General features: G+C 40.4%; 1 protein-coding gene across 1 annotated transcript in view; it reads left to right on the top strand.

The window, feature by feature from the left end:
• Window positions 1–22,332, top strand: part of AIG1 (androgen induced 1) — a 128,581-nt gene extending 106,249 nt beyond the window's left edge. Inside the window, exons 4-6 of the mRNA XM_061471700.1 lie at window positions 8,634–8,749; window positions 18,359–18,522; window positions 21,667–22,332. Of these exons, the coding sequence (XP_061327684.1) occupies window positions 8,634–8,749; window positions 18,359–18,522; window positions 21,667–21,704 (318 nt within the window). The 3' untranslated portion in view covers window positions 21,705–22,332. The remainder of the gene's footprint in view (window positions 1–8,633; window positions 8,750–18,358; window positions 18,523–21,666) is intronic.
• Window positions 22,333–24,647: the final 2,315 nt, after the last annotated feature.

The raw sequence follows: 24,647 nt of genomic DNA, 5'->3' as shown, positions 1-24,647 counted from the left end.
CCAGGAAGATAGATCAAGGCTTAGTCACTGAAAAATACACTCCAGCACATCTCAGATACATAGCATTGTAGCACCTCATGAGGAAAACGTGTCGTGACAGGAAATCAATAACCTCTTGGAGGTGATCTGGTTTTGAAATATTCTTGATTAATTATGATAGGGTGTGTTTGGCAACTTTGCCTGATCCAGCATTAACTTAATGCTTTTTGCATGAAGCACTGTTGTAACTAGTCTCATAAGTCAAATCTGATGGTTCAAGTCAGACTTTAAAGGGTCAGGTTATAGATTTTGTGATGTCTTTGTGTCCAACATTGCTGCCTTTACTATGGTGTGTAGGCATTTACTATCAATCAAAATAACAATTTTTTTAACATGAACAAGGGCATTTAGAACTGATTGTATTTGAAGCAGAATGATTCTCCTAAATAAAATATGTCATACAGTGGGTAAAACAAATAGGGAATGTCTGCGTTTTCATGACAGAAGACCTCAGTTCAGGATGTTCCCCAGGCTTGTTTGCTTACATGCCTTCTTTGCAGAGGAGGAGCAGCTCTAGGAGGCACACAAGCAAGGCTGCTTTGTCTTTCTTCCCCTGCCTTCCTGCGCAAACTCATTTTACCCCTCAACAAGGTTTCCAACCATACCTGCTGCCCCATCTGCCCCTCCACAAATACAGGTCCACAGCCCATGCCTCCTGCCTTCCCTACACCCCCACCACTTACCCTCTCTTCCCTGCACCCCAGCACATGTCAGTACCTTAGGCACCCACTGAAAGCACATCACTGCTGGTCTTAGTAATATTGTGGTAATAGTAGATATTACCTCTAGACTCTGCTTTGGCCAGGGGCATGTGCACTGTTGATTGAGAAGTTCTTCCCTCATACACCTCTGCCTTGCAGTGAAGTACGTGCTGTTTAAAAGACACAGGGCAATGCACCTCAGGCAAAACTGGTTACAGACAGATCACTGGGTGCAGTAAGGCAACCATGCCCATGTTAGTCTGCTACTGCTTTTTGTAATATGAGAACAAAAAAGCTTAGGAGTTACATCCTCTAGAGTTATTTATTAAAGGATTTTGCTTGTATAATGTAAATAAATAAATAATGATAATTACAACATCTGTGAGATAAATTGTATCAAGTTGCAGATAGTTGCAGTCATCCTGTGATAGATTAAAGTTTGACCTTTGGCTACTTCACCTGCCCAGCACCCAATAAATCCATCTCCTCAGTAACCACTTCCAAGATTTTAAATTTCCAAACAGCATCAAAGAGCCACCATTTGAAAAGGAAACTGCCAAATAATGTTTTTTTGATTTTCCCAAATGTGGAATTTCTTTCCCCAAATTATACTGGCCCAAAGCCCAGGACAAGCAATATTCAGTCCTGGACCAGTGACAGATTCAGAGTCCAATGTCTTCGGGGTAGAAAGAGGATACTTTGGCTATCATGAAGCCAAAAATATCCTTCTGCAAAAACCTTAGTGCTAGCCCTGGGAAATTGCCAGATATTAGAATTTACCATGGCACGTATTATGTACAGATAAATTTTTCAAGTCAGTTAAAGAGATTTAGAAAACATATTGGTGTAGATTTTTTTCTCCTTTTGAGAGATGGATTAATGATATGGAAGGAGATGGCTTTTCAAGGAGAGGAATACTATTTTCCGTATGAGTAAAATTGTTCTAAAACATTGCTAAAATACATCTGCAGGCTTTCTTTAGAGATTTTTGTGCTAGGAATCCGTGAGGCTCAATGACTTTACTAGCACTTTTTCAGCATGACCTGCATAAACAGTTAGCATTCATTCATGCAAATGAAATCTTGGTGATACATGTAGGTGCGTGTGTATAAACATTGATTTTAAGGATAATTATAAGATCCAAGAATGTATTTCTTTGCCTAAATAAACCTTTTTTTGCAAATAGTAGCTTAAGAAATTCTAGGGCAAGTGGTTTCTAACGGGTAAGAAGCAAATAAGCTGAATGAAAAATGTAGAAAAACTGTAACATTGTGATTAATGAATGATCCTTGGACAGGGTGTACATGTGTCTGTGTTTCACATTGTTAGCAGTGAGTTTTTTCTAAGGATTTTGTGGCAAAAATAAGGGCTTGATGTTGAAAGTAAAATTGGGGTCTGCAGGGTTTGATCAGCTGTGCTGAGTACACAGAACCTGAGCTTTGTTGAGTCTCTTATATTTTCAAAGCCTCCTAACAATAGTGCAGTGCACATTGTCAGGAGCTGACTGGGGACTTTGGGCACAGCACTGAAAGAAGAGAAAGCCTAGTTAAGGGATCCCAGCAAAAAGGAGGGAGGTGGCTTACGTGACATTAGACTTGGCATGTATTTAATGATATCTGGATATATGGCATGCAGTAAAAGCAGTTATATTGAAGTTAAGAGAAAATTGAAAGTTAAAGAAAATTAAACATGTAACAATACTGTTCCACTTGCAGTGAGACCCTGGTTTTGCACAATTCTGCTATTCCAGATATGCCCCATCCCAGCCAGGCCCATCCCTGATATCATCTTGTTTCAAGTCTGAGTGACCAAGATTTTGATGTGTCAAGGCATTATTTGTGCCTGCCAAATGTCCTGACGGATGTGAGAGGAAGGCCTGTGGTGATTGAAAGAGGCCAACACAGAAACAGGGATATGTCGCCCTGGGAGCTGCTGTATCAGGGCCGGGAGAGCACAGAGCCATCACTTGGGCTGGTAGGATGGGAGCTACAAAGAAGCAGCTTGAAGCAGCAGGAGCTCAGATGGGAGAGAGACAGCTCAGAGGGAGGCAAGTGAAGAAGCCTCCGAAAGCAGAGGGGAATCAGAACAGAGGGTCAGTCAAGGTAAAAGCTGAATGCTGTTGAAAGGGCCAAGATGTCTCAGAGCTATAAACTTCAATGAGGAGGTAGGCTTTCATACCCAAATTTGTTATTACTACAAGTTTGATGCTTGCTCATCTCAGGCTGACACCCAGGAATGGAACTGAGGAATACAATGTGATTCTTCATTTCTACATAGTGGTACCCTGTGTGCCCTCAGGTGAGGCATTCCATCTCCATCTTGCCCTCCTCCAAAATGTGGATAGGATATCCTGCTGCTACAGATCAGGGCTGCTGTGAGGGTATGTTTAGCAATGCTCCTGAGGTGCTGAAGTGCTTCGGTGATTGGCACTGTGGAAATTCTATAGATAAACACCTATATATAACCTCTCTGACATTAGTACAGTCACAGGGGTGAGATCAGATTGACACTATTATTTCGATACATAGTATGTACTTCATGCATCAGAAACAACCAGAACAAATCCATCAACAATTAGGTATGTGTGGAGAAAGTGACAGAGTTCCTGTTAAGTCAGATATGCCATGTCTACTGTATTTATCTACAGAAAAGAGGGATGACATTAAAGAAGTGTTGATTTTCTTTTCAAAGAACATTGCAGTCTTCTTTTGATTGAAAATGGTTCTCTCTGGCTCTTGTGTGTTTTCTGGCATTACAGGGTATTGGTCTTTGTTTAGCTCATACAATACTTCTTCCTCCTTCCAACCTGCAATAACAATTAACGAGCCGTCTGTGGCTGCCTTGGAGTGCATCCTGTGCATCAGCATGTCTCAGTTAATAGTCATAATTTCTCATTTGTAAGAGGAAAAGTGCTACCAGCACTTTGAGTCTCAGAAGGGCTCAGACTCACTCAAGGATTCCAATTTATTATGCACCCAGCTCTGATATCCTGCTGCTCTCTTTATGGATTAGGCTGCCTTGGTGGAAGGTATCATCCTTCAGATGACACATAAATACTCTCTTGCCAGCTGTTCCTTTCCCAGAAGTTCCTCAACGAGTAAATCATAATGGTGCTCCTTGGTTTACTAGTTTCTGATATCGTTCTCGGTGTTATTCTAGGAACATGCAGAAAATGCAGCTGTATTACTGCTTTTACTTTACAAATGGCCCTGACTGCAGCTGTAGGGATTTTTAGGCCTATTAGTATTGGTTTCCAAGGTGAATACACTGGTAGTACTTCTAAATTAAGAGGAATGGTCATTTTGATGGTTGTTTTTGTAAAGCCTTTAATCTCAAGGTGCTTCTTACCTGAAACGTCAAAGGAGATGCAGACAGATTGCTTTGCTCATTCTGACATGCAGCAACTGTTTAACAACATGTACCCTGGTCATGAGCTCAGAAAAAAACAGTGAAGGGTAACATCCTTCTGATGGGAATTAGATTCTTTAGAGGAATGTTAGAAAGACAGAAAGCAGAGGCAGCCAGCACACGCAGCAGTTTGCGCAACAGTTCACGCAGCAGGGTGCAAAGAAGGGGCCTCCATCAGATTCATATCAGCGTACATCCAAGGTACAGTGGCAGTGTGCTGCAGGGCAGTTTCCCCAGCAGATGGTGGAGCAGCTGCCCATGCCAGAGCAGAGTCTCTGGTATGGACAAAGCTTTGGGTAAGGGATGAGGCCTCCAGCTCCCTGGCTACACAGGTTCTGTGGATCAAAACCCATATGCAGCCTCCTTGTTGCAGAGAATGGCAGCAGTTCCAGGAGGCTCCCAGTCCACCAGCTGCATGAAAGCATGACATGAAAGTGACATGAAAGCTGCAAGTTTTCCTTTCTTGTCTATGGGCTTTCAATGACTCTTAAGAGCATGGGCTGAATGGCATGCTGAAGCCAAGGTCCATGGTATTTATATTGAACTAAAATGTCCTCTACCTTGTCGTTTTTAGTCTGATCAAATTGAGTAGCAAGTCACAGTCTTCTGTTCATTGGAGTGAATTATAATTACAATTTACATGAACCCCACATGGTTTCAAGATCCCTGTGGTACTTCTGCTTACTGACCGGGCATCAGAGAAAGCAAAAGTTTTTTTAGACTGAACTCCTTGTTGTAAAGGTAGTTCTGGACAGTATCTGCAGATCAAGATTGGGTGGCTTGGGAAGATAGCACTGCTGTATTTGTGCTAAGGACAGAAAATAGCAATACACAAAGCTGTCAATTTAGCACCTTTTGAAATGCTTTTAACATTCCCTTTAAAACTAAGGGAGGAGAAAAGGCAAAGTGAGGTATTAATAAAAACAGTGTTAAACAGCACTTACTTGTGGGAAGATAAAATATATAATCAGTCTTTCAAGAATGAACACTTAATTTGCCTAAAGATTATTACAGAACTTACTGTACCTGATTTGCATAAAATCTTTTTTTCCAACTAACTGTTGTAGCACACACATAAAATGGGGAAGCACAGTCCTCCATCAAAGCTCAACTTCTCAGGCCAACACTACAGATGTGCTGCCTATTTGAATTGTGATTTAGCAGTCCCAAATATCATTAGACACATATATACCATAGGGATGTGCATTTTAATACCATCTTTTTAAAGAGTGAGTAAGGAGCAAAGTTTCTCTTAGGAAGCGGTGGCAATTGTTAAAGAAATTAATCCACTGCAGCTCTTAGGGTGGCTTTTTTGCAGTGTGTGCTAATTCAGCTTCACTCGGAGGTTGCTCCTTTGAAGTCAGTCTCTGGAGTGTTTCCTCGATCAAATTCTCCATATGATAACCTTTCTGCAAATCCATCTGGGCTCTTTATGTTGATCTGTTTTAATGCATTGTTAGCAGCAGCTGAAATTTGGCAAGCCATATTTCTTCCCCACTTGTGGGTTGTGGGACCTTGAGAGGCACTGCCAAGTGCTTTGACAAACAAGGTGAGAAATGTGCTGTCCTTTAGCCTGCCAGTAAGTAGAAGAGATCAGTCCCAGCGATACCAGTCAGGCATCTTTGATCAGCACAGCGTGATCTTCAACAAACAGGTCAAGGAAGCATCAGTGGTATTTTCTCTCTGAGCTTCAGATTCCCTTTGGCCCAAGTTTATTCAGAAATCAGGTAGCAAAAACATGAGTGAGTATGAAATTTCTGGCCTCTTGCAGCTTTCTTAGCCCTGATGGATCCCACTCACATGTTTGACCCCTGCTCACCTTAACTAGGCTTCAGTCCAGGTGCCAGTCTGATTCAAATTTGGTATTTATAGCTCCGGAGTTTTAATTGGCACTGTTTGACAGAAGGTATCCCTGCACACAGAATTTCATGTTTTTTAAATTACGGGGCTTGGAGGGGCTGAAATGTAGGGAAGGCAAATTTTATCTTGGTTGTAGTTTGGGTAGAGCACTGAAACAGCTTTTTAGAGTGGCAGTTTCACTACAACATTTTAAACCAAAGTTCATACTCTGGATATGTAAAATTGCAATGTTTGCAGGTACATTACATAGGACATTTACTATAACAGACTAAGGTTAAAGATCTAAGATCTCTGATTTTCTCCCTGCACTTTTAATTGCACTGCACTTTTAACAAGATTTGGTACACAAACTGTTTAGTGATACAGTTCATTATCCTCTTCCCCCCCTTTACCTTTAGAAAAGAGTAGAAGTGAGAATTTAGGGAAATAATGACCTATTTTATTATATAACCACAGGAACTGGAAGGAGGGAAAGGAGAAAAGCACCTAGATTACGGTCTTGATTGCTGAAATTATTTTAACTACTTTTTAATTGGCAAGCTGTTGAGTTGTTATCAATGAAGAGTGCATCAACAGCCAGTATCTAAAGCAGTAAAAATTTCAATTGAGAAACAGAGCTCACAAGTTCTGTAACCGTTATCCATATAGTGCAGAGTTAAGACTAAGTGACTGGATCACAAGAATATGTCATGCAAGGAATATCAAGGGTAAGGGTTGGAGTCAATAGTCTTTGTTGCCTTCTGTCTTTTTCTCTGAAGAGGTTATGGAGGCAGGGCAGAAGATATTTGCACAGCCTCCAGCTACCCTGTTTTGGGGGCTGTGCAGAGTGAGGTACTGATCTCTGTATGAAGTCCTTTTCCATACAGATGCAAGTCATACACGTGAATCTTCAGGGCTTGCTTTGCTGTCAGGCCCTGTTAATGGACTCTGAAAGTCCTGCACAGTTTACAGACCTCTCATCTAATAGTGGGCACCTCTATCACAGACCACATGTAAAACATCTTTGCATTCCCTTGATGCTGATTTATACTGTTTAAAGGAATGGGGGCGGAACAAGTTGTTAAAAGATGAAGAAATTGAAAGCTCCCCTAACTGCTGTATTATCCACCTGACATTTGCCAAATGCTAGTCATTAATTACTAATGCCTTGAAAATCAGAGCAGTTATCCAATTCAAATTATGTTACATCTCTGAGACAGGGCATTTCCATTATCTTATCATTTCCCATTCAAGCAGTTCTTCCTTCTCTGCAATTGTTAAAGGCTGAGACCCCACTCTTTCCTCTCATTTGAACCTGATAATCCACGCAAGAATATTTCTACTCCATGCCTGTTCTGTCTTTGTGTTGATGAAAATCAGTGTGATTTACAGCATTAATTATTGCAAACTTACAAATCCAGCCCTCCAGCTCCCCCCAGAACTACGTGTGCACATCTGATGGCAAAACATGGCCAGCATAATCCATAACCTTACTTTCCATTTGGTGATCAAGTGCTTGAGGAAGGATTGAACCTGGTTTAGTGCTTAGGCTGCCCTTCTGGTAGTACACCTGCAGACATCCCTGTGGACTGGGCAGGAGAGTTCAGTCACAGGCACACCAAGCCCCAGAACGAAACTCTTAACTGAAGTAATTCCCTTTGGACATCAGCAGTAATTTGGCCCTGTGGTTGCAAGGCAGCATATGTTTCTTCAGTCACCAGTAATGTTGGTCCTAGATGAGCTGTGTATTCAGAAACGATGGGGTTTATTTCCTGGCACATTTGTTCTTTGCTTATATACATTTTCATGCCTGCCAGCACTCTGAAATCTAGACATGGAGTGTTGGGGGCAGGCTAGATGCAATTTTTCATGCTGCTGACATTAATTGGATGAACAGACCTTCTCAGAAGGGGCAGTATACGAAATGTGTATGGGAAAATGACAAAATAAGGAGTTTCACAGCTAAATAAAGTGGCTGAAAATGGTTTTTACAGCTTTGGCTTTCATATGTTTCATTTGGGAATCTAAAACCATTTTGCACAACAACTAACAAATTAAGATTCACAACACCTTTCTGTGGAAGATAATTGCTCCTGTCTTACAGATGGAGGAACAGAGGTATTGAGGCTATCATTTGAAAATACATCCCGTTTTCAAGTCCCCAGACAGAGATACGTTTAAACCTCATTCTCAGAAACATTATATACCTCCATTTATATTCATTCAGTTGGTATTGTTTGTGCTTAGAGTCTCTGAAAATCAGATGCAATGCCTTCTAACTTGAATGGTCAAAATAACTGAGGTGATGTGGCAAGGATCTGCAAACTGCAAGGCTGATTGGCACCCCCATGTCCCCTCATGCCATATCCCCTTTTTACTCACTGTCTACCTTGGATTCCTGGACAAAAGAAAAAGCACATTCTGCTCACTGATTTCGGCTGCTCTTTTGAACAATTGGGCATGATAGGGACGATACTGTTTGGGTTATTGATCGACTTTATGGAGGCATTTTACCTTGTTTTTCTAACCATCAAGAAATTGACTTCAGGTTTTTGTGATTAAGTTTCTTACTGTAGAACTAGCATGGAAATGCAGTGAGAATCATTTGTATCACCTGCTTTTCCCCTGTTGTTTTGTCTTTTTCAGCATACAACAGTTTTGCCCTTTGTATTAATCGAGATGAGAACAACACATCATCAGTATCCCAGCAGGAGCTGTGGACTGGCGGCAGTGTGCACCTTTGCTGTTGGCTATATTTTATGGTAAGGGCTGTACACGCTGTGTTTTCATATTGTATTGGGGATTTTATACTGCTAAATTTGGGCACATATTTCATTATGGATATAATCGCTAACAGATTCACGCTGCATGCCTGGTTTGGTCCAAGACCTGGGCTTTGTCTGGTTTCCCCAAATGCTTATATTTTTAGAAAGTATATGCCAAACCTCACACAACAGGAATTTGTTGAACAATCCCATGTAAGCAGTAGTCTTTCCAAGGGTACATTTTTCAACCTTTTTTTCAAGCTAAATGTTTTTCTTGGACCTTAGTTTTATTGCTTAGGATTTTTGTTCTATCAAATAAAATTGAGAATAGTCAAATGATTTCCTGCATCAGTATTTAAGTGGCAACAGAAAAGGTAGAACACCGTCTTTTTTCTTTACTAGCTCATGAATTCTTTCTGTAAAATTAATTACAGAATAAGCCAGTAATCCAAACACTCTGAAGTTTGTTTTAAAAAATGCAAATGTTTGTGAAAAATTAAACTAAAACAGAAATAACTTTTCGTACACAACATTAAATTAGGTCTTTGGACAGTTTCTATTTAAGCACCTGATTTGCATGACAGAGTTAATTTACTGTGGTCATTCTAGCATTGTATTTTTCACTAAACTTCTGTTTTATTTACAATACTCCTTTAATACCATCTATCTTTTACCCTTCCTGCAAACATTTTATGACCCTCTCTTCTCTTCCCTCAGCTAAGAGGGTATTTTCCAAAATCGAGGATAATACTTGCTTTTCTGCCTCTCAAGTGAGGTAAAACTAGAGAGAGGAACACAGACTCAAGGCAGTACTGTCATACTGTTTCAGTGGTCGCACGAAAGAGAGGCCGTTCTTCACACGCATCCATACATACTGAGTGATCATAAAATGCTAGTAACACAGCTGCAGTAGGGTGCTGTCTCCCAGGACAACAGTCATACTCTGCCATTTGCTTTTATAAACATACACACGCTTCTTAAATAATAGAAATATTTGTAATTGTAGGATAAGGACAACCTCATGCAAAAAGGCACTTTGTGATTCCTTTAGGAGAAAGTCGTTACGTTTTTTTAACCCATACATAAAAATGCCTGAGATATTTCCTAGCCTTCCTCTGAAGGGTGCTTAGAGACGGGTTGGCAGAGTTACTATACCTGTGATCTGACCTCCTATGGCAGATCCTGTTTTCTCAGAATTATGTGAGTAAACACATGCAGTAGTACTCAGTAGGAATAGAAGGTGGAAATGATCCAGTTCTGGAAGTGAAATAAAACAGAAGTGTCTTAAAATCTTTCAAGAATCTGTTACAGTATCAGTGTGACATTCATGTGGCTTGATCCTGCCTACTACAGTGCATCTACATCCCAACATCCCACAGCTGCAAGTACAAGGTAAAAGGAAATTGTAGGACAAGTAAAGCAGGGGAACAGATTCTGCGTTAAGAAATCAACTACTAAGCAAATAGCCAGCCTATGATCATCTCCCTTTGCTTTTGCTGTTTATTGGTTTTGGCTACACATGCCTGATTTCCAAAATGGATACGGCTACACTCAAGTGACTCGCCTTCCAAGTTGTGACTTCTCTGAAACTGGTCAGAGACAACTGCTTACTCAGCCTAAAGGTCATCTTGCTAAATTGTTCACTTGCAGCTCATTTCTCCTTCTACTCTTATGAAAGAAAGTGTTTAGGGAAGACTGGAGGCAGTGTTTAGGGAAGACTGGAGGCAGACACAAGCTATGCTGCGCCATCATCTGTAAGATGTGCATGTCTTCAGCCAGCAGGTGTTATTGAAGCCTCTATCCAAGATTTGTTTGAGGCTGCAAGCCAAATCTTGGCTCGATGGTATCAATACAATATATCTCATATTCACAGATTAGGAAAATCTACCAGAAAGTATGAAAAGTGAGAGATCTTTCATCCCCTACTTTTCACAGCTCAGGTCCACTATCCTACTGCTAAGTGACAACATGAAGGTCGAGACCTTTTACTTAGTTCAGATTTGCTGCCCTTGTTGGTGTAGCGTTTAGACCCTCCATGCACATTGCATTAAAATGAGACTACACCTGCAAATGACCTAGTTACATACAGGCTGATGGAACTTCCTCCCTTTGTACTTTTGGTTGTCCATGGGTCCCCTGCTGGGGCTTAGTCCTTGGGTTATGTTTTTTTTTACCTAGAAGTTACAGATCTGCCACTTGAGATTTGTTCTTCTCCCTACGTCATTTTTTCCCTCAGCATAAGTGCTTTCACTGCAACTCTCTAAGTATAAACTGTAAGCAGCTGCTAATCAGATATTTTCTATTTTGCCCTTGAATTTTGAACTCTCTCCCCACCCTCAGCTGAAACCTTGTTACCATGCTACATGATTTATGTATCATGCCACACTTTGTACTGTGAAGGAGCACACAGGAAGATATTGTTAAGTTTGCTTCTTTTAATGCATTTTTTTCAGTTCCAAGCAGAGGGGACTTTCTATCTTATTTCATATGTGACTGAACCTTTCATGTATGAAAGAGATGGTGGAATAGCAAGCTTGTATTATATATATTAGATAAATGTGAAAAGAGTCAAACAGTTCTGAATAGAATCACTGAAGTTGGAAGAATGTAGCTAAATAACTTTGTATCCCCTGAGTATTTTTCAGAGGCATGTTATCTGAGAAGCATCCTCATCTGAGCAAAACCTTCTATCAAGAGAGCGTTAGAGTAGGCACGCTTAGCTCATGCACTCCCTGGAGGGGGGAGCTCTCCCTTGCGTTTAAGGAACTGTGCCCAGGAAGAGCATTCCCAAACTTGCATTGCCTGTTGCACACCATACATGGACTTTCAGGATCCAGGCCATGGGATAAGACAGGAATGGCCAATTGGCTTTATTTAGCGTGGCTTGAAAAGGTCACAATTTGCATTGAATTTTTAAATCTAGGCAGTGCTAAGAAAACCCAAAAGCTTGCCAGTACTACCAGAAAATACTGCCAATGGGTGTATGGGGTTCGTTGTCAAGGAACAGAAGAGAACCAGAAATGTGTTGCTCCTTGTAATAAGAATGACCTCATGGTAACTAATATCAGAGCCTAATATGTCCCTAAAATAAACTGAGACAAATACGTTTATTTAAAATGGTTTTCTTGTTCCCTCTTCTTTTGAGTGCTTGAGCATGCCAAAAAAACAGACCCAAAGAACCTGACTCCACTGCACTAATCATGTTTTTCTCCCAAACACGTAGCCCAGCTACGTGTTTGGGAGCAAAAGACTTGATCTGCTCTCTTGTTGCTATCTCAAATCCACAAGGAGCTGCCTTCACATGTGCCAAGCTTGGACTTGATTCATTCATTCCTTCAATAAATCTATTTAAAGAGCTTAGGTACCTTTAAACTTTCATTTGAAAATAAGTTTCTCCTGAAATGACTTTAGGAGAGTTCTGTAGATTTGCTGAAGGAGAGCGTGTAGATGGGGTAATTTGCTGAATTCTTCTTTGCACAAGTTTAAGAAAGGAATGTACACTGAGAATTTGGAATTAACTTGAGATAGATGCTGTCAGCCTTGCTGTAGATTTCCACTTGTGATTCTCCATAGAAGGAGAGGAAGATCAGAAAGAGCAAACACTGGCAAAGGGATAAGGGTGCAGACTGCTAGGACAAACCTCGACATTCAGAAGAGAGAGGTGAAGAGTTACAGTGTGAAACTTGGTGGGAATTGACAGGCTTATCAATAAAGAGGGGCAGGACTGAGAAACCAGAAGGATTTCTGAGGTTGCTGGTGCCAATGGAGCAGGAGAGACACATCAAGGCTGTGCCTAAGTGTGCTGAGGGTCTGTATGTACGTGGGGAGGAAGTCATGAATGCTTTTGGAAGCAAGCATTGGGAACAGAAGTTCAATAGAGATCACAGGGATCGGTGGTTGGGGAAAAAACAAGTGAGAAGTCCTTGGGGCAGGCAAAAGAGATTAAATAGGACCATGCATTAAAAGAGAAATGGGTAAGGAAATGTGCAGCTTAAAAGCTGACATCATGTAAGTGGGAAAAGCTGGGAGGAAAGAGACAGACAGGCTGATGGGAGATGTGAGTGACAGATGAGACAATGCAGAGGAGGAGGAAGGAGCTGGAGCCAGAGCTACTGAGAACAGGAAAGAGTAGGAAGAAGTAGAAGCAGCAGAAATAGGCCAGGAGAAGATTAGCATCCCCTGTACCTGACCCAGAAGGAAGATGTGAGTGCAGAAGTGCTTTCAGCAAGAGAAGGCTGCATGGATCCTCAGCCTGTTAGGTCAGACATAGGCATTATGGACTGATACATTCTGGCTCCCCTCCACCTCCACATCCACAAATGTTTCAGTCAAAGCAACAGTACAATCACAGATGACATGCATGGATAATATATTCTCACTTACTTGTGCAGCTCCTTAAAATATAGCTCAAGAAGGCATAGCAACCATTACTATATTTAAAATGACATACTGTTTATCAGAATAGATGAATTTCAAAGATGACAACACCATGTATAAAATCTTCTGAGTTTCTATCATTCTAGCTACCTGGATATAAACACAAATTTCTGCTAAGCTTTGTTCATCCCAGAGTATGGCAGCATCATATCATGCTGAGTATGTTTTGCATGTGACATTGTTTGCAGCTGCAGTTTTCCAGGAGTCATCTTCTGACTGCATAAGCCACTCCACACTAGGAGCGCTGTTCTACAACCTATGTATTGTTCAGGACCACACAGATAGTGAAGTATCCAGCATAAGAAACTGGAACAAGAGGCGATAATTGCTGTTATTTCCTAACTGATGACTATTTATTGAACTAATCTTTTAGTCTTTAAAATTTCTAAATGATGCACATTCCTGGTTTAGGTGATTTAGGCCTGGTTGGCTGGTATCATAAAAAGCCCAGCATCTTAATGAGGCTGAGATATTAATAATTCTGATTGGCTGCAGAACAAGCTGTCCCCTGGGGTTTCCTGGGGGAGGGAAGGAAAAAAAAAATCAGAAGGATTTATGAAAATGTGCCTCACATCAGTCAGTGTAAGAAACCAAAAGTAGAATAGATTTAGTATGGGTCATTGTGCTCCTGCCTCTGAAGGCACAGGATTGATCCCTACTCTGTGAACACAGATGATTTGTTCATTGAAGTTTTGAATGACTCAGCTACTGTAAGCCAGTCACCTCCTCTGGAAGACATTCCACAATTGGATAGTTCTGGGTAAAGTTCTCACTTTCTGCAGAAAAGGAAGAGATGCTAGGAAAGATCTTGTAAGTGCATAGAAAATGCCCATGTTCTGTTGTTTGGTAAAGAGTAGACACAATGTGAAATGGCTTAGGATTTGTTTGGGACTGAAGGGTCAGCCTTCCTCACCACTAGTTACTGGAAACAGCACAGAAAATGCGGGAAAAGATTTGCTGCTGCAAGAAGTAACCAGAAAGGAACTGTCATCGAGGTCATATCCATAGAGTAGTCATATCCAGGCTCTAACTAATGGCTAATGTCAGATTCTTCAGGAGAAGATTTAGCAGGCCATTTTGGAATAACCAGCCTGCAAGGGAAATTTTCTTCAAAAACCTATGTCAAAAAGTAGATGTTTGGATCCTTCAGTCTTGATTGTTTATATACCATGTACTCTTTGCACTTAAGCATGACTGTACACATTCTTGTACACATGCTTGTACAGCCTCCTGACTTCAGAAGCTTGCTAGAGTTGCATTATATGGCAGAGAGTAGTGGACTAAGTAGACTTTCAAACTTGTATACTTGAAAACTTTTTTGAATATCCTGATTTCAGAGATGTATTGCTGAAAGATAGGGTACAGCATTCCAGAGGTTGATTAGGTATCATTCAGAAAGGTATTTCCATTATCAGATACGATTTTTTGTTTGAGTTCTGTTGAAGTGCTCTTCTGTTATAAGGACGAGCACTGGGAGCTCTTCACATTTTATGACATGTGCTGTTATTCTGTGTCCTGTCATTCACTGCTCTTGAAAAGTTACACAGCCCTCATTTTATAGTTTCTGTTTCCAGAACATATACTACTGATTGCTGTTTGGCTGTGGACTTTGTTGAAGGACTCAACTTGGGCAGGAAATGGGGGGAGACTCTCAGAGTTCAGACCGCAACTTCATACTGTGATGCCTGTGCAAGTATATTCAGTCTTGCAGCTGAGAGCAGCCATCATGAAGGAGCAGCCATTTTCTGCAACATCTCCTATTGAAAAATCTTTTGGGTGTCATGGTTATCCACCGTTATACACACATGTTGAGCTTGCTTCTATGAGGACTAAGTTGTACACATGCTGTTGTAACAGCTTCATTACTCAAAGTGACAGGTAGAGCACACATAAACCACAAGGTTCCAATAACTCCAATACAGAAGATGTATAGCCAAAGAATAAATGTACTTGTATCTTCTCTGCATAGTTTTTGATAGGAGAGATACATTTGATAGGAGAGATACACAACATCTACTGTATTCTAGAAGTGAAAAACAAAGTCAAATATTACAAAGCCAAATTTTTGACAGACTTGTTAAAAAGAAGCAATATTGTGTGTTTTCAAATAGCTTTTTCTGATTTCTACACCAACTGGTTGAAAACTTCTGAAATCACCACTTCTTTTCACACACACTTTAATCTGAATACAATGTGTGAATATTTTCATTCCTACTTTTTTTACCAGTTCTAACAAATGGCTAAATGAGCTCAATGACCTCTAACACATTAATCTTTGAAAACACATGGCTATATCATCTACGTGGGCTGCCGTGGTACCCAAACACAGGGAGGTTCGAATTAATTTTACCTTCTCAAAAGTAGACGATCCAGTTTTAGCTTAAACTTTTCCTCCTCTGTTTATTTTTATCTAAGAGACCCATTTTTTATACCTGTTCAGTAACAGGGTCTTAAATTGGATCTAGATTAGCACTCCTAAGTAAATCTTAATTCATGCTCTCTTGTGCTTATTTAATAATGAGGTTGGACAGGAATAATGACTACTAGAATTGCAGCTTTGAAGGCATTCATTAACATCAGTAATTGGCAATATTTTCTGGAAGCTTTATGCCTACGGTTGATCAGCCCTTTATTGTGCAGCATCAAGATGATAGCTTGTATTGAAGCAGGAACAAACCCACTAAGAAAGGCCATCAGGTGAGGTTTCCATGGCAGCAGTCATCCCTTTGCTGCTCCCATTTGTGGTAAAGACAATACAGGAATAGTCAGTGTGTCACTGCTCAGTGGAAAAGAAGGCTAATATTACGCCATCCCAATGTAGCGAGCTATGTGGTAAAGCCCATTTTAAGAAAGATCAGGGTGGCTGATCAGGTGGGTTTGTGACTGTTGTCTCCTGAGTGGCGCTCAGTACCTCTTGTTCTCAAAGCATGAGTTCCTATGGTGTGGCAGCACCGGGGACAGGCATACAACAGGTTCAGCGACCGCATGAGCAGTATCACCCAGCAATGAATGAGCTCCTGTGCTGGGTGGGCAACAGAGAGCAGAGTGCATAAGCTGAACTCAAGAGACTCTGAACTAACCAGAGATGACTGACATTCAGAAGCTCCTCAGTGACTCATTGGGTGGATTTAGAAAATATTTCCTCTTTCCATCATAAATGCGTTCTAGTCAATGCAGCTCCTGCTTGGTTCATGAAGGTGGCTATATAGGTGCAGTTTAGAAGGTTCCTTAAAAAAAGTCCCTCTGTAGAGGTGTTTTATAGTGCTGGACACTTCTCATCACACCAGAGAAAATAAGTGAAAAAGAAGACCTGGCTTTTCTTCAAGCTTTTTTCTTGGAGCTTGTTTTTCACAGAATGATCATGAAACGGAACTGAAAACATTAGGCAATAACAGGCTCTCCCTGCTAAGCCAGCCTGGGAGTAGAGGACATCCCGTTACCTTCTATCTAACTGTCCCACCTTTTTCTTTGATCAAGAGGAACATGGTGTCCCATTACCATGGGTTATGCAGGAATCCTTTATTTTTTCAGATACTTTTATCTTGTCAGGTTAATTCTGGCATAGAAGAATGTGGAAAATAACTGTAAAGTACAGAGTTTATTTTCCATATGTGAACTCATTTGGAGAAAGGGTTTTAATCTGTAGTTAGATCATGCAGATTAATTTACTGACACATGTAGATTCCTACATGAAATGTCCAACTTTGGACACTGTTTGGCTGTAATAAAAGCTTTTCTAGGGGGGAGGGAAGCTATGACAACCATGTCCATTTCCAGAGCGATGGAGAATTGTTAAACAGGGATTCTGTTCTGTCTGTGTGACAGGTATTTATGATAACAATTTGGGTGGAATTCTGTGTCTCTGCCCTCAGGAGCCTGTGACTGTTGATCTAAAGATCAAAAGTCTTCCTTAAACAAATAGAACTATTATCAAGTGAAGCAAATCTTACAGACATGGAAATCCCCATCAATAATAGTCTGTGCAGCTGCTGAGTCTTCTCTACCTGTGCTTCACTGTGAGCTTCTCTCTCAAATTGCCAGGTCGGAAAGGAAGAGATTTACATTCCTGAAGAGAGCCCAGCAGCTCATGGGCCCAGCCTGTCTCCACTAAGCACTTTTCTCGATTATCCTCTGTGATGTTTGCTCAGTTGTTTGGCAGCATTTGCCTTTCTTAGCTTCCACCTACTGGAATGTATGGACTCTCTCTGCTCCCTCTTACTTCACTACCACTCGCCACATATCAAACACAAAAAGGTCTCAGCACAAAAGCTATCCCTTCAGAGGATACAGGTGTCCACTGCAGAAACCACATACCTGGAGCACTTCTTCAGGCTGCACAGTAAAGCTGACACTGTCTCTTTGGTTAGTGTACCAACAGTCTGCCCTGTAGCTGATTGCTAAAAATCTCTATGCCACCAGGAAACCACTATCATTGCTTTGCCTTTACTGTGTAGTGAGTTTGGAGCTGAGCAGAATTTCACTGATGAGGTGATTTCTTTTTTTGTTGTTTTTGGTTTGTTTTTTTTTTATGTTTATCATACCTAGAGAAAAAATTATTAGATCACAAATGATACCAGGTAACTGAAAGAAAAGGAGAAGCAACCTAAAACACAGGTGCTGGAGACGTTATTCTCTGAAAGAGAAGCTGAACCATGTTTCTGGCAAACCCCAAAACTCTCATGCACTTGCCAGGTGTAGCAAGGAGAAGACACAGAAACACAAATGTGTACAAAATGAAAGAAGGATGCTGCAGAAAGCAGAGTTGGGTTGTGTGGGAGAGCCTAGAGTGCACTGAATGCTGTTTGGATAAAGAACCTGCTTGGAACAGAGGTGCTGCAGTTTCCATGCTGCCCCAGGAAACAGGGGTGTGCGTTCCTCATAAATACAAACGCACCAAGGAAATACCTGCCTGCATCAGAATATGAAAGTTGACCATGTGCTCGTGCAAAATTTAAAACAAGGCAGTAAGAATGTGGGAAGTCAGTTACGGTTTCATAGTTCATGATGTCTGTTCCTGGTAGATGTCATCCTGGTGCTCCAGTTCAGTTCAGACTTGCAGTTCTTTCAGATAATTGCTTTTCAGGTTGCACTAGCCAAGCCTATAGCCCAAGCTAGTTCTGAAAAACAGGTCTGTAAGAGTCAGTACTTGTTATTTTCATTTTGTTTCAGGGTGTGCTGGATTCACCACGTCACAGGAGTGTGGGTGTACCCACTTCTTGATCACCTCAGTCCAGGTGTCAAAGTAGTATTTTTTGCAGCCGTTACTGTAATAATTAACATGTTCTACTTGGTGGGAGAGGTCTTGAACAACTACATCTGGGATACCCAAAAATGTGAGTATTGTATTAGAAATATTAACTTACGAAATACACCATCAGGGTTTGCGTATGCTCCCCCGGAAGTCAAGAAGGTTTTAAGCTGGCTAAAACAAAGGGGAGTGACAGAAGTTCCACTGAAACGTCTTGCTTGCTTGCTTGCTTGCTTGCTCTTAAAAGCAGATGGATGAATGGAATAGCTGCTGGGAAGCCTGGTGAGCTATGAATATATATTCTTTTATTTAACTTCCAATACTAATTAAAGAGCTGACGGCAATTATCTGAGAGGTTTGCAGCCCACTTGGTTTGCAACCCACTTATAAGATGATGAACCCATTAGGTGCAGCTAGAATAAAGTATTGTTCTGTGGGAATGCTGTTAACAGTAAGCTTAAACTTTGAAATAAAAATACATCGGTTTAGTATTTTCAGGTATAAGGTGTTTTCTGCTTATAAATTTACTCAAGGAAAATGAATATGTTCATGTCAGTAGAATAATAAGAATGAATGATCACCTTTGTGCAGGGTAAACATAACTGTGCAGACTATATTATCTACCCTGCTTAGGCAACCCATTGCTGAGAAGAGGAAAAGGGAAAATAAGACAAACACAGGATTAGAAGGAGGTTCCTTTAATCTATGAAAGATGTTTTTCATTTATCAAATTGCCTTAAATAAGCAAACAACATTCATCATCGTCACAGTCGCAAATCACAACTGGAGTGAAATCCATGCTCTGTAGGAATTCTGTCACTACATTGCTTGGCCTGTAACATATTGGGACCATATGAACAGCCTGTATCCCCTTTTGGAAAACTTAGTGTGCACTGATTAATACACCATAAATTCATATGGTAATTTACTGTGCAGGTAACTTTTTTAACAAGTCCTCCAGTACCAGGTAGAACTTAATGTTAGATGGTGGTTGAGTGTTTACTTAAAGTATGTTAAGCAGTTTTACTTAAAGACTCGTGAACTATCTTTTTATTTTTTCTCTAGAACCAGCAACCATTGGCCACAGTATTCAAGCATGGTTCCAGTCCTTAGTTTGATGTCACATTCACATCCATTTAACATACTTCAGTTAATTCAGGAAAGAAGTTTCTAAAAAATGGCAGCCACAAGGAATAATAATTTCACTTGACATAAGTCCTGTATGAAGAATAATAATGTGGGAAGGAGTCACATGTTCTTACCAAGTCCACAAATAACAAATGTTGGGAGATCTCCATGCATAACGAAATCCCTGGTTCTTGTGGCACTCCGCCCTAGAGGAGCTATTGTCAATCAGGTCATTCTTCCAAACTCTTCCAGGATTCTCTGTGGCCACCTTATCTTCTCCATGATTTCCTTGATTTCGTTAAAGTATATTGATCCAAAGTCCTCCAAAGCTCAAGCACTTGCAAACCAGAAAATGCCAGGAGCCACCTGCTGCTTTGCTGTGCTTGAAAGGCTTTGTGTAAACCTAACCTGAAGCATACAGCAGGCACACCACAAGCAGCAGAGATGTAAAATAATGCCAGACTGTCACTGTGTGAGACTTGGGAAAATATTATTTGAAAATCAGACATTTAAAAGGGGCTTTTGAGAAGTAAGCTTGCAAATCAAAGCAGCCTGCCATGAGATTTCTGGGGCGAGAGTGGGTTGTTTGGGGTTTGGAGTTTTTACTTTTCCTCAGGAGATGCATTAAATAAAACCTCACTACTGACAAGATGATTTGCAGTTAGTTTTCCCGAGTTAAACCACAAACATGGCAGGCAAGGAAAAATTTGCCCTTTGTACAAGCCAGTGTCTGTCTACAGTTTTGAGGGTATCTGCTTTCCTGCTTATCTATTTGATGCATCTGCAGTAGAGTGCTAGAAGAAAGGAAAGAGGCTCCTTTTAAAAGGCAAATAAAGTAGCTCATTTAAAACTACTGGAAAAGTACCTTCCAGCAGAAAGCAGAAGACTTGAGATTGGCTCTGGAGCAGCCTTGTAAACCCACTGTAATCTTTTAGACCCAGCCTCTTGTTTTGGTTAAACCTTAAGCTGTGGCTCGTCCATTACACTGGTTTGCCAGGAGCACCCAGGACCATTGTACTTGGACTGCTGGCAGTGTCAGACCCGTTTGTTTCCATGTTTCTTCTTTCAGCAAGGCAGCTTTGCAGTTGTGGTTTCTAGCTGCAGATGGGTCTTACTGTTTCCCATATGGGAATTAATTAACTGGTTTTAAAGTGACTTTCAGTGTATCTGCCATCTATGGATGTATTGCATTAGCAGGTGATCTTAGTTGTTGCTGGATTTTCCTCTCAGCATTCTCAAAAATTGCTGCTCTTCTGCCTTCGGTACCCATAACTCTTTCTTTTCTAGCATGTATCAGGCCTGAAAACCTCCAAAAGAAATGTTTGTATTTGAGATGTCTGGCAGAGAGGGCTTAGTGAGAAGAACAATGCTTCTGTCAGATACCAGTAGTAATTTATTGTCCAGGAACAGGCATATGAAATAGCTGAATCTTTTTATTGCCAGAAAAAACACCATCTGCTGCCCAGCCCAGACTTCACTCAGCATAGGAAAGAGGCAAGTCCTGCAGCAAAGATAAGTTCATTAAGGAGCTGTACACTCAGCTTAGCCCTCCTAATTCTACATGGCTATTGCAAGAAGAGAGGAACCCTATCAACAGTAATTGATTCTTTGTTCCTGTACTCTCCAAAAATGGACGTGTACTTGCAAATATTTAAATATCCAGTGTTGAACTGGAGGGGTCTTAAAGCTGCTGAATTTTGAAACACAGTTTTGAAAACTTGCTTTCAAAGAAAGTCAGCTGCTCAGCTTCGGGTAATAAAATGTTACCTAGTTTGCTTGTCAGCAGGGAAGGTGAGGGAACTAACTATTCCCAGCCCCTGCAACTGTCAAAGGCTGAGCCTGCATCAGGGGGTTAGGGTGATTTGAAAATGGTCTGGCAGGAGGGAGGATTGAGCAGTTCATGACTGGACAACCACTGCCATCAGGTGTGCAGATGCTCTTTTCGTTCACAGCAGGTGTGGTAACACATGCGAGCAAGTAGGCGAGAAACAAGTGCAATAAAGGCAAAAGAAAGATTAATGCATTAGAAGAACCTCTGTAAGTAAACTCTTATTTTTTATTAATTGAGAGTTTTTAAAAGCTGTTCTCCATATGTTTTCAGGTATTGAAGAAGGAAAAGAAAAGCCAAAATTGGACTGAAAAATAGAGGCAACATGGAGCATTGTTTATGGCTTCACAGAAGATTTCTCATCACCAACAGAGGTTGGCATGGAGAGGAATCTTTTGGAAAGGAGGAAGTTTAATAGGCAGTCTGCTCAGTACAAGGATATTTGGGGGTTTTATATGGAGGGAAAATGATTTTAGCTAAGAATAATAATGTTTCAACATCATTCCTATTTCTCCATTCTTGCATGTAACATGCACATATAAGATGTATATTTATCTCCATGGCACTCATGTGCATTCCTTGCATCAAATAAGTCATTAAATCATAAAATCATTAAATTTTTTCACTTCGAGCAAGAAGAACAATGAATCCATCTGTATTTCTTGAGAAAAGCTTAACCAGATAGTTCTAATGTGGGGAAACAAAACAATATATATTTCAAAATACAATGTAAAAATACGGTAGAAGTTAATTGCATGAATGTATCCAAAGAAGAATTCAATCTGATGGAAATATTAATGTAACACTATGTAACAGCTGCCTTAAATCAGTGATGTTAATTTTTTGAGTCCATTGAAATCTTATTTGCAGTGTTAGACTATCTGAATATGATGCAGCTTTTCTTAAATAGGCCTAAATAAAGATCAGATTATCCCAGCATTTCTGTTTCTTCATGCTGATTCTTGAAATTATGGGTGGATTGGTGTCATTTGAATGATGTATTTTCAGATTTTCCAGTGTTGAGTGTAGATGATAGTATTTCGACATGAGGGTTTTTTTTTCTTATTTTCCCAGTACAAGACCTGATCCTGTGTTTTCAAGCCGTAAGTTCTCAGTAGATGGGCTGAGCCATTAGTGTTGTACCAGAGACAGCATTTAAGCCTTGCTTCAGGAAGGCGTGTAAGCAAATGTTTAAACACATGCCTGTTTGAGGAATTCAGGTGCAAAACAATAGCCATAGTTTAACAGTTGACAGAATTCTGTTTAATTATCCAACAATCAAGAAGGAGCTCTAGTAGACAGAAGGATCATCTAGAGTTAAAATCAAGTGAATGGAATAATTTTCATCCAGAAATTATTTTTTAAAAAGTAACTTTAAGATCCAAATGTCTTGGTATTCTCATCACATTCATTCAGTAGTGTATCTAGGTGTATTTATTTTAACACACGCAGAGCACTTCAAAGGTGGTTAATGTTAGTGTGTGATTTTTATTAAAGGGATTTCTGCAGAGTTTTAATGGCTTTACCAGATTCTGCTGGTTTGCTCCAATGGCATGTTTCTGTTCCAGAACAGTTCTTGGGGAAACTGGCCTTACACAACTCATGACATGCCTCCACAGTAATTTGTTAAATGTATTTATGTATACGCTATCATAGGATACGATACACAAGTTCAACAACGTGCTTTTTGGTTGATTTCTTTAAAAAATAAGTCCTCTGTGATGATACTGTCTTTGTGACTGTGTGTCCTCTCTATAATTTTTAACCTGTTGATCAAAGAGTTGCAAACATTTCAAAGCTAGGCAAGTTGCTACAATGTTCATGGAAATAACATTAAGCCAGAAAAGAAGAAGGAGGTCCTCTGATGGTACCACAGAGGGAGAGGACACACAAGAGTAGCAGAATTTGGAAGCAAATTAGCTGTAGCCATGGGGCTTTGTGTTAGGGATATTACCTTCTGCTGGACCTGAGCTGTGCATCACATATGCACAGTAATACTGCAACATGGTTGCTTTAGCCACAGGTAACTAGGGCTTCATTGTGATAGGTGGTTGATATTGGAGGTGGTAACATATCTTTTATTTGCAACAGGCTTTCAAAACTCGGTAAGGAAAGAAAATGTGGAATCAGTTATGTTTAGTGATCTAGGAACTGCTTAAAGTCACTGCTTCTGAAAGGTGTGATAGCACATGAAAGTACTGCTGGACAATGAATGTGTAAAAGAATCTGGCTGTACTTCCCAACATCAGCAGCAGCAATGACAGACATCCCATTGTGGCAGATTATCGACTGCAGCTCAGGGTGAGAAACCCAAAGCACAAACCTTGTTGACTTGTTTGTTATATGAAGAGCTTGCATAACTCATGCTCTGCTGTTAAGTCTAGGACATTTTTGCAATTTTTTTTATTTCACAGGGATTGTTTCCTTCACTGAATTCAGGAATTCATTCTGATGGAAAGAATGTGTTAAATAAAAGTAAGAAATGCCAGAATGCCGCACAGCTGTACACATTCTGCTAGAGCACACTCTGAACATCTCTGCTGTATTTATTGCACCACTGGATGTCTGAGGCCTCAAAAACTGGCTGTTAATGGAAAGATTCTTCTTTCTCAGCAAGTTTTGCACCTGCTCAAGATAAGTTTTTCTTCTAGTACAACGTAATTTTAGGTGATTTTGGAAATGTAGTAAGAATATAAAGAGAACAGGAGCATGAGTGATCAAAATTGCATAGCTGAATCCATAGGTAGGTGTCCAAGTGAAAGAAGACTCCCTTTCAGAGGTACACCATAGGGGCCCTTAAAATTGTAATCCCTGATATCTGTGAACCTGTGAATATTAAGCACCTACCAAGCTTAGATCTCCATTAAGCCCTTGAGGTTGGCAGTGTTAGCCAGAACAATATACGTGACACAAAATGTGGTGGGTTTCATTGGTCTGAGGAAATTTATAGTATTCCAAGATGATTTGAGCTCAATTTGTCTTCTCATATCTCAGAAAGCTCTCCGCCTCCTATGAGCTTTGAATCATCATGTTTGAAGTAAAAAAACATTTTAGAGCATTAAATTCAGGCTATGATGTATGAACCATGATATAAATAACTTGGGGGCCTGTTACCCAGAGTGAGCTCTTCTAGACTGTGTTCATTCCCTTTAGAATTACACAGTCCATCAGTCTTAAGAAAGATGATGGATGAATGATGACTAAAGTAAAAGTCACTTGTAAGCTTGCCAAATTTCAACCACCATGGCTGAAAT

This window comes from Pezoporus flaviventris, unplaced genomic scaffold (genome assembly GCF_033815535.1).
Source record: "Pezoporus flaviventris isolate CSIRO_AGI_PZ_B2104156 unplaced genomic scaffold, CSIRO_AGI_Pfla_v1 ptg000066l, whole genome shotgun sequence".
NCBI lineage: Eukaryota > Metazoa > Chordata > Aves > Psittaciformes > Psittacidae > Pezoporus > Pezoporus flaviventris.
This window is presented reverse-complemented; position numbering and strand designations above follow the sequence as displayed.